Source organism: Gavialis gangeticus, unplaced genomic scaffold (assembly GCF_001723915.1).
Source record: "Gavialis gangeticus isolate Ggan-Ray unplaced genomic scaffold, GavGan_comp1, whole genome shotgun sequence".
NCBI lineage: Eukaryota > Metazoa > Chordata > Crocodylia > Gavialidae > Gavialis > Gavialis gangeticus.
In genome coordinates, this window is record NW_017729026.1 from 14,439,902 (window position 1) to 14,455,642 (window position 15,741).

The following is a 15,741-nucleotide window of genomic DNA, read 5'->3' on the forward strand; positions in this document are numbered from 1 at the left end:
CTAACTATTTGCTGAACAGATGGGTCTCAAATGGTTGATAGGTTTCTCTCCCTGTCACTCCTTGGAAATAGCCTTGAGGTATTTTAGAGCTAGTATAGAAATGTGAGAGGAAGAAAGTTTTAGGATGGAGAATTTAAACTGTAGGGGAAACTTGAGACCCTGGCCACTCTTTTGAAGAATAATCTTATAGACAGAATTGGTAAAACTCCTACTTTTGTTAGTAAAATTGTGGAGGGAAATGTGGAAATGCATCTGTGGCAGAGCTGGTAAAGGAAAGAAAAGAAAGTCCCCACTTGCACCCTGACCTGAATCCTGTGAGTGACCAGGACTTACCCAGATGCTCACACTGGCATGCAGTCAGGACAGCCGGGATGAGTATCTTCCCCAGCCCTGGCTCAACTGGGAAGCCTCACAAGGAGTGAGGCTGACAGTGGAGCCCGATGCCGACATGAATCAGTGTTCTGAGAGTGACCAGGGCCAGAACCCCGCACCAGCTTTGTGGTTGGGACAGGAGCCAGCTGACCAAGGCTCAGCTGTTTCTCCTGCAGGGAACACAAGCCTCAGCTGTGCAGCCAAGATCACACCTAATTGGAGCAGAAAGCTGGCGGAAGAGCCCAATAAACCCCAGGAACTAAAGCTTGGTGGTGAGCGAACATCAGAGCTGGCTAAGCACCGGATGGGTGAAGAGCAGCTGAGCTGCTCACCTTTATTTATTCTTATAAGGGAGGGACTCCCGGGTATCCCAGGAGCTAAATCTTGCACCTACAGCAGCAAGGCTGGATGCAGATAGGACTTTAAGTAATGAAATAACTGAAGGTACAAGGCAGGAGTGTAGGGCTTGGAGGAGCTCCCAAAACTTGGCCCTTAAGGATAAAGTGCTGCACAAGGCTAGGATCATACTTGGTACTCCTTCTTGGACCCAAGATTGACTGTTCTCAGACCGAACATCACTTTGTACTATTTTTTTGTCAAAGTTTTGGTAGGCAAGATTAAGCGAGGGCAGGAACAGTCTTTCCTGGAGGAAAGAGTGAACCCAACCTTTCTCTGGCCAGAGACCTGGAACTACTCAGTCACAAAGACTTATTAGCATCTCACAGGTGATGACTGTGACTTGGTGAGGGCATCTACCTTTGGAGAGCAAGCGTTAAGAATACGACCAGTTAGGTCATGTGCAATATTAAAGGCTCGATCCTATGACAGGACTATAAGCAATATACCATTCATCATTTTCTGGTACACTGAAATGTAGCATTAATAAGAATCTTAAAATATTAAGCAACATAATAAGTTAAATAAATGCATATAGAGGCACACTCAACCAGGGTGCCGCAACATCCTTTTCAGGGTGCCATGGGGTACTACTCTATATTGTCACCATTGGGTGTGCAAACACCTAGAATACTCAGCTGAGAGGTGGGTTCTGGCCTCTGTTCCCTGCTCCCATTTCTGTTACTGTGTTTTACATCAAACAGTTATAGGATAAAATACAAAAGTAATCCTGGGTGCAAAGACTGGGAACTGAGGATTTCACCTCACAGGTGAGGGTGTGCCTGCCCTCAATAACTTGTAGCCTTGGGTGAGGAATTGGCCACTCCCTTGGGTGCTAGCAGATATAGAAACCACTCCAGTCTCAAACCTGGATCTACCATTCCCTGGTCAAGTGCTCTTATCACCAGGCTGTAACCTTTAAAAAAGCAAGTGGTTACAAAGCTACATTTTCTGAGGGTTCCAGGCTGGATGGTTTGACTTAGATCTGTTTAGAGCATGTTCACCAGATCAGGACTCTCAGGGACTTAGTGCCACTCTACTTAGTTTTTTTGATCCAATCAGGCTTTGGTGGAAGATAGGAAATGAACTGCTTAGTCTGGCATAGCTCTGGTCATGGGAAGCAGAATATAGGTGCCAAGGGAATTTTGAGGTCAAACAGCAAGATGCTTTCATGGTTATGTGATTGCTGGGCATGTCTACACATGTGCTTTAATGCGCAGTAGACTATTTTACTGAGCGTTAGAGTGTCATGGAAAAAACCATGACATCATGCTAATGCACAGTAAAATAGTCTACTTCACATTGTGTCACTAAAAAAAAGTGTGCAAAAAATGCACATTTAGTACATCATATTGGAAGTACTAAATGTAATGCACATTAGAAAAGATGCATTCATTCATGTATAGACATGCCCGCAAAGCGGAGGATGATGGGATACAGTTCAGACTTAAATGCCTAAAGTCCATCCTTTCGATGTAGCTGTAAGAGACTGAATTCATAAATAACCAGTCCTATAGACACTGAACTTCTCAGAGGAGTTTATGCTCCTATAAACTCAAAATAGGGCTCTTTTATTGTCAGCTCAATGGGGAGGAACGGCCATTATGATATATTGGCTGGAATTTATTTCTTGAAAAATAGCATATTTTGTCATTGTAAAGCAAATCTTAGCCATAAAGTGTCCCGGGGATGCATGCTTCCATTACCTCCGGATCAGCCCCATCTCCCAACCCTTGCTATAGCTCAATGCTATGAAAATCAAAAATGCCTAAACGAAGTGGTGGATCCTATCCTTCCAGCAACTGTCAGTTAAGGTATAACATAACATGTAGGGAAGAATACACTACAATCCAGACTTTTTTTCACTGTACGAGAGCTGACACTTGCTAGCAGTACCCAGGTACTGCCTGAAAGGGGATGGTGTGATGGGATGTGTGGTCAGGAAAATTTTAATGAACTGTTGGGGGCTCAACTGCACTGCCTACTATTGCAGTTGGTGTAAGGAAGGGGTGAAAACAGGAGAATACAGCTTGGCTGGTGTCTAAACAGAACAGAAAATAGAGCTACCATTCTCTCTATGATAGGAGCCTGGCTAAGACCAGGAAAGCTTTTGAGAAACTGGGCTGTTGCTGCTAGTCACAGCCCGAAGGTAGGGCCAACACAGGGCTATTCTTTGGTACCAGTGGCTGTGGGATGCCCTCTGGATTAATGAATGGGAATCACAGGAAGTCACAGGCAAGTTCCTTGTCACAAACCCGACTCATCGAGCTGTTGGCTTTGAACTACCATGGCAAACATGGTCCCTGCTAAACAGGTTCAGGACAGGCCAAGGCCCCTGCACAGCCAACCTTCACTGCTAACCCATCACGCACTTGTGGAGATACAAGCAATGCCACACATCCCTGAGGAGTGTCCCTCTACAAAAGAAGAGGTGGATTAATAACTTTAAACTCAGCTAACGAGAAGGCTATCGCTTGGCTTTGTGGACTTGCATTTGCTAAATAAATAAGTGGCTGTGGGCAGGGCCCTGCCTTACAAGCAATAGTCTAGGGAAAACAACTTGTTTTTGGACTTGATCAAGGATGTTACAATGGTCGATTGTGGGTCCAAGAGCAACTCAAGTCCTACTCAGCAGACAGAAAAGTTAGAGACACAAAGGTCAGTGTCTAAGGTGATCAGAACTCTTGGGGAGGTGCTATCTTTGATTAGACCAACAAGATCGTTGCAACAAGATTTCTTTATTCGAAAGCTTTTGGGCACAGGCACCCTTCCTCAGGCATAGGAGAGTGCAAAGCCTGTAAAACTTCCCCCAGGTGGAAATGAAAAGTCGTATTTCATATTCATATGGACAGTCCACATTTCCTATGCCATATGCCTATGAAATAGTTCATATCCATAATTCATATTTCAGTATCTAGCTGTATCTCACTGTTTGATCCCTGCCTACACGGGAGACGCAGAGACCTGTTTGTCAGACCTCACGTCAGGTTGTGGAGAAGACATGGTGAGATGCAATGAAGGAGCAAGTGTCAGGGATTCACTTTCCGTCATTACGGGGCCCCCACACAGAATGAGACTGGCTACACGCGGCCTCTCACTTGGAGCCAGGGAGGCGGCCGGCGGCAAGTTACGCCAGTTTCTCCGCACGAGAACATGACGTCACTGCCCGCTCCGCCTCTCACAGAGAGAACCGTGGGGCAGGGCGGGGTTCGGGATGACTTCTCGCGATGTCTCCTGGACGCTGTGAGATCAGCGGCGCTGGTTGCTAAGGCCGGAGGAGGGTTCAGGTGGCTGTTGGCGTCACCTCTCGCGACGTTTCCTGGACGTCGCGCGACCAGCGGCGACCGTTGCTAGGCGCTGCGCGGAGCAGTACTGTGGGGTGTCGCAGCCGACGGCACAAGGTGACGCTGCCCAGCGCGCTCGGCAATGGGGGGGGATACGTGTGCGGCCCTCTGCGTGGGTGTTGGTATGGGTGTGCTCGTGCGGGGTCGCATCGTGCTACGTGTGAGGAGACCGCCCCGCTCCACCCCACCCCGGGGTTCCCACCAAGGAGAGGCAGCCAGTGCTGGAGCTGTAGCGGGGAGGGGAGTGAGAGTCAGCCTGGGGTTTAATTTTTTTTTTATTAAAGCCTCTTTTTTTAAAGCCTTTATTCTTTTATTCGGATCCATTGACTCCAGAAGCAAGAGGGGTGTTGGGGTCCCACCCCTCCCTGTGAGTGGGTCTGGGACAGCTGAGCTGCTGGGTGCCTGGAGGGTTTGCTCCCCAGGGTGGATGGTGGGAGTGGCTTTTTAAAGATGTTGGGGTTTTTTTTGGGGGGGGGGGATAGGGAGAAGGGGAGAGGTCTCTCTTTCTTTTTTCTTTTCTTTTCATTTTCTTTAATCCAGTGGATTTCTATAATCATAGAAAGTTCAGGTTGGAAGGGACTTGTGTCGGTCATCTAGTCTAACCCCTTGTTCAAAGCAGGACCGTACCCAACTTGATCAGCCCAGCCAAAGCTTTGTCTAGCAGGGTTTTGAAAACCTGAGGATGGAGCTTCCACCTCCTCTCTGGGTAACCTGTTCTCCTAGTGAGAAATTTCTTCCTAATATCTGACCTAAACTTCCCTTGCTATAACTTGAGACTGTTGCTTCTTGTTCTGCCATCTGCCAGCACTGAGAACAGTCCAGCTCCATCTTCTTTTGGACCCCACTTCAGGTAGTTCAGTGCTGCTATTAAATCCCCTCTCAGTCTTCTCTTCTCTAGGCTAAATAAGCCCAGTTCCCTCAGCCTCTCCTCATAAGTCATGTGCCCCAGCCGCCTCACCATTTTAGCTGTTCTGTGCTGGACTGTCTCCAATTTGTCCACATCCTTTCTGTAGTGGGGGGCCCAAACTGGACACTACTCCAGATGTGGCCTCACCAGTGCTGAATACAGGGGAATAATCATTTCCCTCAGACTGCTGGGTTTCTTATTGCAAGCTGCTGATGCTGGTGGGATGTGGAAGGGGTGTGGATCTAAAGAGCTGGTGTGGCAGTGGAGTTGAGAATCTTCATTGCCAGTTGTCAAAATGCCCCTCAATTTCTCTTGGGTATGCATCTCCTTTAAGACCGTGGCAGCTCAGAATAAGGGGTCTGCCTACAGGGATCATTTTGCCAAGTCTGTGGCATCTCAACTGACCTCACCTGGGGAGGTCAAAGAATCATAGAGAAGCAGGCCTGGAAGGGACCTCCAGAGGTCATATCCGTCCTAGCCAAACCATCCTTTACAATCAAACTCAATATAAATCTACCATCAACCCTGGTACAATACAGGCCTAACACCCTAATCTGCCAATGGTAAAGTAGGGGAGCCACAGCAGTCAATGTCCTGCTTCTATGAAATGTTGTCAATAAATGCTAAAGAGGTCCCAATTAGAGGGCCAAGCTCCCTGCTATAGAGGAAGGCAAAACCTTCCAGTGTGACCACAGGGTAAAATTCCTTCCTCAACCCCAGTCATGGCAATCGGTTTGACCCTGAGTGGAGAGCAAGACTCTCTATCCAGGAGCCTCTGGTTTTGCTCCCAGCAGTTCCTGTATCATAAGCATAGAGAATTAAACCAGCCATATGAACAAAGTAGTAGTCATTTTTAGCATGTGCCTGTCTGGTTATAAAAAGAAGCAACTTGCTATAATGTAAGTGCTTGAAAATGTGTAATGACTCTGCAGCTGCTTTCTTTCCTGCTGCTTTAATTTGAACGTGTAGCAGGGTCCTCAGTGTTTTTTAGTGAGTGGGGGAAGTAGGAAGCAAGGGCAATTGAAAGGCAATTTTCAAAAAGGACGGTAAAAATCCCTTGAAAATGACAGTGGTCATTTAAGCCAAGTGGCTTCATAAAAGCAAGTCATAAGTACTGCATAGTATTGCCTCTAGTTTGCTCTCAATAAACACCTTGCATTGTAAACACCTGTTGCTGTTAACCAGTACTCTTAATGCTTACCTATTTTTAAGATCTCCATTAAACAGCTGTTATGAAAGTGTTAGGGTTCGGTGGTGAGATAAACAGCAATTAGACACAAGGGTATATCTTTCTGAAATGCGTTGAGTTAAATTTCTAGAGACTGAGGTTTTTTTTAAAAAAGAACCTCATGGAGTTGAGAGAGTGCTGCATGGGTGCTCAGTCTGAATTCAATATTAACTTTTGGAAGGCTTATGATAGGAAGAAGATTGAATTAATTTTGAATTGTTTTTAATCGAAACAAAGCATTGTTCAGCAAGAATGGTGTTTTGCCACAGGGAAATGCTAAACCAATTAAAAATAATGCTTACTAGAATAACAAACCATGAAGTGAGTTAAGTATGACAGTAGCAAATGCAGGGGAATGATAATTTGCCACTCTTGTTACTTTTGAAATATATATAACATGGGATAAATACCTGGTTTATTTTCAGAGTTGTTCTATGCTAGTAATTATTTGTTTCTTTCTGTTAGTTAACTTATGAAGAGGGTTGCTCTTTAAATTGAATTGGGCTTTTGCTTGGATTTACTAATAGAGTTGGTTGTGGTCCTTGGCTGTTATTTTGCTTATATTCTAATTTTATTTGCCATCTCTTTGCATGTGCTCACATGTTTGGACTGATAGGATGATTTTTATTATCTTTTTTTTTTTTTTCAAATTAAAAAAAAAAAACAACAAACCTCTTTTCCCATATGGATCATGGAAAATGTATTCGTCCCCGGGTAGCAAGAAACATTTGTTGGTAAGTGAGGAAACCAAGCCCATTAACTATGGCTGACTGAAACCTCTCCACAACACCCCCACTCCCATGCAGAACCGGCCCCCCCCCCCCCCCCCAAAAAAAAACCCCAACAAAACCCCAGCAACTTGTGAACTGATGCACTGATATCCTCTGATTTTTAGACTGGTATAGGTGCTTCACTGTTGGCACATGGTGCTTTCCCTTTATCTGCGGGGTTAATTTGACCAGTCTTTTTGTTACGTGACTTTGGTTAAAACATGGCAGTAAAGAATCATATTAATTTCCTTCTTTTACTGTTGCATTGGAAAGCTACGCAGCTAGCTAAAGGAATGGATCTATTCTGAAGGAGAGGAATTGAGAAATCAGAACCTGAGGAAGGATGTCTGAATGGTAAAGGTTCTAGGAAAGTCTGAAACTCTGTAATGGAGCATCCGAAGTTGGAAGGGGAGGGGATTGTCCCTGTTAATTGGAGACTTTTATATTAAGGGAATATGAATATACTCATGAGAATGTCAGGGAAGATTCCCAATGCTTTCATTTGTAAACTTGCTTGTGTTGGTGGCAAAGTTTTTTTAAGCGTCTCATTAACAGGAATCCTGGCTTTCTCTGTTGAAAAATCCCCAATTGTTGGATTTAAAAAATGTAACCCAAAATCTACATTTTTCGGTGATTAAAATGAAACACCACTATATGCATGTAACCCAAATCTGATCTATGTATGCACATATATACATATAGTGGTGTTTCATTTTAATCATGGAAAAATGTGTATTTTGGGATACTTTTTTTTATATCCAACAATTGGGGATTTTTTTATCATAGAAAACCAGGATCCCTTCTTACCAAGCTATTACTAGTTGACCTTACTGATATGGACCTATTCTTCCCCTAATTTGACATGTTTAGTCTTCTGATTGGAGGGCTTGTCAGCATACAGACTGGAATTAGGATTATGAATTTGGTTGTAATTCATATCTTTAGTAGATTTTTACAAGAGTGTGTGGCGATGTCCTCACATGGGATTAAGGGTGTCTTACTTGATATCTACTTAAACCAAAATTAGGATACCCAAATCTGATACAAAGATCTCCACACAAAACCTCACATTAATTAGCACATTTAAAACTATTTCATTTTGCTTTTCAATTATGTTGGCAGGCCCTGCCATACCTATTTTTTTTAGTGAATGCTTGATCACTTTTGGTAAATTGTACTTCCATTATGTCTATATCTAGGAGAGAAAAAGTATAAATCCCTCATGCAGTTACCACCCTGGCTTTAGCATCTTGAAGAAACAAGAACTGGAACTGTACAATGATTGTACTTTCATGTTTATTTCATACAGATGTCTCATATCACATGTGAAGATGAAGCTCTCTTGCAATCCATGCTCAGACAGTTGCTGCACAGTGTAAAGGAAAAAATTGCAGGTGCACCATCGGTAGAATGTGCAGAAGAGATTCTTTTACATTTGGAGGAAACCGATGAAAATTTTCACAAGTAAATATTTTTGTCATTTTCATTTTTTAGAGGGAGTTAAGTGCTGTCAAGTGTTCTGTGGAGGTAAAAATGTTTAGTACTTGTATTGATTTTATGTATTTAGAAAATACTTCCCCATGGCTGAAACTCTGGAGGAATATTAATTTAGAGACTTAAGAAACTAAATTTTATCAGGTCTTATTTTCTTTCCATTGTGGGTAGCACCTCACTTTGGCAGTAACATTAGTAGAGTAAACTGCTTTTAATTAAGTAAGTGTAGCTGGCTCTGATAAAGATCCAGAGCCAAACATGAACCAAGAGAAGTCCTAGTTGAAAGATGCCTGGCAATATTAGCATTTCCTTCTGGGAGCAGTGTGAGAAACACCTGAATGTGCAGTGTGTGGCGCAATAGACAGGTCAGCGGCGCCACATACTGCATGGCTGCACTTGTCTGGACACAGCCACTGAAACCAAATCAGGAAAGCAAAGGTGAAAAAAAAATAGTTGTGCCTGGTGAGGGAATAAGGGCAATAAGAAAGGGTTCTTTAAATTCACTGGTCATAGAAGACAGGCCAAAGCAGCCATGGGTCTGCTGCTTGGTAGGTAGGGTGAGCTATTAAAAGAAGACTTAAAAATGCAGAGCTGCTCAACAGCTATATTGCCTCTTCACAAAAAATAAAACCAACAACAACAATAAAAACTGCAACCAGACAGGTAACAAAAATAATGTAGATGAAGAGAGGGAAAGGCTGGGTGTAATGATCAGGGATCCTGGTTTTCTCTGATAAACTCCCATCCCCCATAGCCTCCAACTTTCAGATTAAGAAAAGTAACCCAAAATCCACCTTTTTCTGTGATTAAAATGAAATGCCACTAATTATATGTGGATCAATGGGAGAAGGTTTTAGGTGGGGCTCTTTATGGGTACCTGCCATATGCCAGATGCCTGCTCTGATGCATGCCAGTTAGCATGTATTGGAGCAGACTCAATTAACTGAGCCTGCTGGAGCATGCTAATTAGCACGCTGCAGGAGCCTGAACATCATGTATATGCAGCGTCTCCGTGCTTTCAAGTGGTGGGCAGGGTGATTTAACTAAATTTTGTTGAAGAAGCTTTAGTTAGAGCAGCCCTGCTGGCATTTTGGAGTGTGGGATGCTGAATACACAAGATGCTGCTGGTGCTTTAATTAGTGCAGCTCCTGAGAGCTGGTCTGACTAAACTGTGCCTTCCCCCACCCCAGAGCATGTGCAGAGATGCCCCATAGGTGTCTTTGTTTTTGGTGCTGTTTCACGTGCTTGTGATGGAGCATGGTGTTCTGTCACTTTACGGTCTGAGAGCAGGTAGCTGGCAGGTGCGGGCCAGCCCTGATAAGGTGAGCATTTTAGATCTGTGCTCTCAGGGCTGAGGCAGCAGTTTGCTGCAGGCAGCCAAAGGAGCAACAACACTTGGCTGAGCTGCTGTTCACGGAACACTATGGAGGTAGGGAAGGAGTTTTGGGGATGGCAGGAGGTTCCTATGGGCCTGGTGGGGTTCTGAGCCCCAAGAAGCAGGCTAGGGCCTAGTAACAGCAAGGCTCAGCCTGCACAGGGGCTAGGCAAGCCCCTGATAAGAGCTGGCCTAGGGCTTGGGTGAGTCTGGTTGAGAGAAGGGCTGCTCTATTAAGATCTTCAGGGTTCTAAGCAAACCAGATGACCATATGCTGGGGCCCAGAAGGGGGACCCCTGTGTTCTACAGAGGGCAGCAGAAGCTAGTTCTCTGATCCCTCGACTAGTCAATGTAAGGGGGCCAGGGCCGAAAAGCCGAAGGGTGACTGAGCCCACCACAAGGGGCAGGCCAGGGCTGTGGAAAGCCATCTGGCACCCCAACTGGCCTGGAGGCAGGGCCAGAACCTCAAACAGATGGAGGGTCCTCTTGAGGGGGAGAACTTCACAGCCAGCAGAGGGTAGAGGCTAGCCGTCATGCACGCTGCTATGAAGGTGGCAGCCAGTGGAAGGAGGTTGCCATAGAAGACCTAGGAGTGAGAGCAGCCCAGGAAGACCCCATAGTCCAATAGGGGTGGGACCAGGACCAAACAGGCCTACCTGCCGTGGGTAAGACCAAGAGCTACATTCTGACATGGAAGGATGGTCTTGTGGAGCTGTCCCTGGTGGGTTACGTCCCCAGTGAAAGGTGGGTAGGGGTGCCTGATCAACCTAGCCCCCACTATCTGGTGGGTCATTGAGATCAGAGGGGAGGAGGGCCGCGTATGTCTAGGAAGAGGCATATGAGCCCGTGGGGGAGTAAGGCCCCAGGCAGTAGTGGGGCCAGGCACGCCTAGGGCAGGGCACCTGATCCTGTGGGGGTGTAAGACCCTGGGAGAAGTGGGGCCAGAAATGCCTATAGAGAGGCACCTGAGCCTGTGGGGGTACAATACCCTGTGGCCCCAGAATAGGGGCATAGTGTGGACCCCAGAGAGGGGCAGGAGGTGTCGTGGCCCCAGTGAGAGAGCGGGCATGTGTTGAAGCCCCAGAAAAGGGGAAGCTGGGCCCAGATAAGCCTTTAGATGCCTGAGGCCGCAAGTGGGCCCAAGGCCGAGGGGGCAAATAATTGGCTCTAATCAGGGCATGAAATTAAGTAGCTCAGTGAGGGGCTAGGGGCAGGGTCAGCCCAGTGTTTGTTTAGTGAATTGACTGGTTACTGTTCAGGTGAGGGTTGTGGGAAAAGCCTGAAAGGCTGTGCCAGGACCAGTCAAAGAGTGTGAGTAGGCAAGCCTGATGGCCTACACAGTCACACAAGGGTGCAGAGCAGGTTGAGTGTGGCTCAGTGAGGAGCACCATGTAAGAGGCCTGGTGAGAGGGAAGAGTGCAAGAGGCCCCAGTGAGAGGGAGGCGGTATGAATGACGCCTAGTGGGGTGGAGTGCAAGGACGAATGAATGAGGCCAAGGAAGGGCCTGAGTTTGGCTCAGACACAAGCCGGAGTAAAAAGCAACTCAGGGATGCCATCTGCAAGGCATGGGACACGATAAGGAAGGTTGGAGTCAGGGTACACCCCTAGACAGCGGGGTCTTAAATGGGCAGCCTCCCATTTTATTACAACCAGTACAGTAACAACAAGGCATGGCAGGTAAGACTGGGTAGGCTGCCCAAGACAGGTGGGTGGGCTGGTACTCTGACCGGGCCTGGGAGAGTACCCCTGTCACAATACTTATTAATGGTTTGGATGCTGGAAGACAGCCTTTTGATAAAGTTTGCAAAGAGCATGAAAATGGGGAAAATTGCAGACGCTTTGAGGGATGGGAATAGAATCTTGATAGATTGGAGAGCTGAGCTAGAGGTAACAGAATGAAGCTCAGTGTAGATAACGTGAAGTGCTGTACCTAAGGAAGAATAAACAAATATAAAAATACGAAATGAGAGGTGAATAACTGGTTGGGTGGATTCATTTCTGGGAGATCTACAGGTTTTGGTGGGTCATAGACAACACAAGTCAGCAGTGTGATAGAGTCAAAAGGGCTAGGGGCAGACATTACACATGAACCGGTTTAAGTGGTCAGAAGCCGATTCAAACCTGTAACAGAACAGATGTTCAGTGCACATAAACCAGTTTGAAATAGTGTTCCCTCTAAGCTGTGTGGTGTGTGCGGCCATGCAGATGTGCCTGGCAGCACGGCATGAGTGCACCTGTGCAGCCATGCACACCATGCAGCTTAGAGGGAATTCTGGTTTGAAAATGGCTGAAACCAGTTTGGTGTAAACCTGGTTGAATGTGCATGTAGTATCAGACTTAACTGGTTTGGGTCAAACTGATTTATGCAGTGTCTGTCCCAGGTCCCTTCCTGGTTTAACTTAAACCAGAGTCCCTCAGCATCCCACATGCTTTGCAACTCTGGGCAGGGCTCTGTTCTCCCATCTGTGTTACACAGACACCTTTCAGCATTAACTAGCATGCCACATGCTGGCTACAGTCCGTGCTGTGGGAGACAGCATAAAGGCAGACAAGACGGTGTCAGTTTAGGGCTTTTTGGAACTATTCAGCAGGTAGCTGGTAATGTCCCTGCATTCTTTCCTTGGAAAAAGCTGTTTAAGAGGAGCTTGAACTAATTAGACAGGCTTTGTATTGTTTGCTGGGCTGATAAATGCTAACAGCTCCCTGCTATGAAACTAACTGCCCTGTTATCAACAGGGGGGAGGGGTGCTTCCTAATCAGAGTGTCCTGCCGGGACCCGGCCATGTCCATCCCCTCAGCTCAGCACTGTAGAAGGGAAGGGAGAGCTCCTCTAGTTCCCCCCCCCCCCATTCTAGCCTGAGCTACCGCAGGCATGTTCTTGCGTTTTTTTAGTTCAGAGGGGATGTCTGTATGGTTATAAACTGGTTCAACCTAGCCAGGCTAGACTAACCTGCAAAGATTGAATCAATTCAGGCTCAGGCTTTTTGAATGTCTGTCCCTAGCCAAGAAGAGCAGTGTAACTATGGATTGCATCATCAGGAGTTTGGGATGTGAGACATGGAAGGTGGTGGAACCCCTTTACTCAATTCTGGTTAGTCCTTATCTAGAGCAGTGGGGGCCAATCTTTTGGAAAAGGACCACAAATTAGCTCTGCACCCTCCCCAAGTGCCACTGCTGTTCCTTCCCTTGCTCTCCTTTGTGTTCTCTGCTCTATCTGCCATTATGCTACATATTGCTTCCCTCATCTGTCACGTGCCACATATGGAGGCTGCAGATGCCTCTTATGGTAGTCAAGCTGCAGGTTGGCCACTCCTGACCTAGAGGATCATGCAGTTCTGGACTCTGCATTTTAAAAAGGATGCAGAGAAGTTGGAGAGAGCCCAGATGATAAATGGGCTGAAAGGCAAAATGTATGGAGAAGGTTGGGAGAACTAGGTACTTTTAGCTTGGAGAAAAGAAGACTGGGAGAAAATTAGTTTTCAAATATATGTAAGGCTCTGGTAACAAAGGAGAACAATTGTTTTTTTCTTGCTGCAGGACACAACATGGTGGCTTTAAATTGCAGCAAAGTATATTTAGATTAGACCTCAGGAAACACTTTTTTACTGTTAGTATAGTAAGGCCCAGGGAAGTTGTGGAATTTCCTAGAGATTTTCAAGATGAGGCTGTATGAACACTGGTCAGAGGTGGTTTCGGAGTAGCATTCCTTCAAGGGTTTGACCAGATGACCATCTAGCCCCCTTCAAATGGTATAGTTTGATGTGTACTTTGTTCAGAAACTTATGAGCCCCTATTCTGCTTTTCTTGTTTCACTTCTGTTGCACAAACATGTTATTGCAATGGTTTTATTCTCAGGCCTTTAGGTATTTGAGTGTGCTTTACTGTATGGCAGATGCTAGGACACATTTATGAGGTCTCAGAGAAGCCATTTACCTTTATGAACTGACACACAATTGAATTAAGACTAGGATTTTAGGGTTCTTATTTCTCCTGCAGAAGCTGGTGTTCTGATTTTTAGATCTTAAAAGGCATTTTCTTCCTGAATAGATTTCAGTTCATATTTAGCTGTTTCATAATACAAGTTAGGTACATTTTAAAGTTTTGGTAAACACACAAACTGGATACTAGATAAATGATACTGAACACTAGCGTAAAATAGGTGGCTACAAAAATGTAAGTATTAAAAGGACTTTTTATTTCTGGAAAATAACACACTTTTGTTAGAGTAAGATAACTCGCACAATACAAAACACAGAATTGAATTTTCCACTGTTGCCAGAAGCCAACAGTGTTTCTTTAGAAATGTGTTATTTTCCTATTGAGGAAAACTCAACAGAGACTTTTAAAAAAAAGTATAAGAAATGTTACAAGAAGCATATTGTAATACTTTCTTCTCATGCTTAAGGAGAAGGAGGCAGGGAGTGAGGTCTAGAAATGCTCTTGGCTTTGGGAAAACCCAGTTTGAAACTGTTTGTGTCTTGGAGTTGGCAAAAGTGAGACTTGATTATGTAGGGTTGTTTACTTGGTCTTCTGCTCCTTTAACTCAGAAACTGTTCAACTAAATGCTACTACAGCAGTTCACCAGTTCTTGTGTTACACTGTTAGAATTAAATATACTCTGCAGTTTCTTTCTGATGTTTTAAATGTTTCATATATTTCACTTAGGATGTGTAGTGATAATTGAAAAGAGTATGCTTCAAAGTTGCTGTGCTGTGGGAAGGTCAGGGTACATCTTGTATACCCTGATCCAGAGATCCTTGATAAGTTTGGCTTTCAGATGGCAATATGCCATGGACATGCTTTATTTTCCTAGCACCTTTGAATTTTGATAACACTCTTACTCTAGGCTCCTTCCTTGAAATAGGAAAGCATGGGGCCTTTATTATGTTTATATGATTATCTGTCAGTTTATTCAGGCTTGTGGAGTACCAAATGCACAGGTCTTAGTTGGCATTTGCAGGTATCTTGGACACACAGAGAAGCAGTTCTGCAGAAATTACTCCTTTCCATACGTGTGTTACAAACCATTAAAAAAATGCCCAAATGCTACAAAGAACAGTGTAATAGTGTAACTGGACAATACATTACAGCTTCTCTATATGTATGTAGTCTTTCTTTGCAGTCTTTTTCTGCAAAAAATCTAAAAATATAAGAATGAGACAGTTATTGGAAAAATATATTCTGCAAGTGTCCCACTCCTAAAGCAAATAGAGGAAAAGGTTTTTATGACAGCTTTCACATGTCAGAGTGTCACGGTACTATTGCATTATAGCAATAATACTTCTTGTGGTAGCCTAACAGGCAATTGGAGGAGATGAGAAGTTTCATGTTTTTTGAGGTGTAACCATGTTCCCTCTGAGTACTGAGAGTAAAAATAAGAAACAAAAATGGATGAGGAAGACCACCAATGTAAAGAATTCCTCCTAAAACAATTGATAACAAAAATGACTTGTATGAAATTTTCATATTAAAAATATAAAGGGGAACATGCCAGCATAGCATTTCTTGTGCAGGGACTGGGACTTCCCTGCTGTGATAGAAGCCGGACTCGAGGGGATCGCCTTCAGACCTCAGGTTGGGGAGGACTGGGTTAGAGAGCTTCTGGAGGGGCTGGACGCGTTCAAGTCAGCAGGTCCGGATGCTCTCCACTCCAGGGTGTTGAGGGAGCTAGCTGGGGTTATTGCAGGGCCCCTGGCACAGCTCTATGAGCGATTGTGGTGCTTGGGCCAGGTGCCAGATGATTGGAAGGTAGCAAATGTGGTCCCCATCTTCAAGAAAGGGAAGAGGGAGGACCCGGGCAGCTATAGGCCCATCAGTCTTACCTCAATCCTGGGGAAACTCTTTGAGAAGATCA

General features: G+C 45.0%; 1 protein-coding gene across 1 annotated transcript in view; it reads left to right on the forward strand.

Moving 5' to 3' along the window:
• The first annotated feature begins 8,326 nt into the window (after positions 1-8,326).
• The window catches only part of TBC1D32 (TBC1 domain family member 32), a 238,286-nt gene continuing 230,871 nt past the window's right edge, over positions 8,327-15,741 (forward strand). The window contains exon 1 of the mRNA XM_019520032.1: positions 8,327-8,481. Coding sequence (XP_019375577.1) covers positions 8,327-8,481 — 155 coding nt within the window. The remainder of the gene's footprint in view (positions 8,482-15,741) is intronic.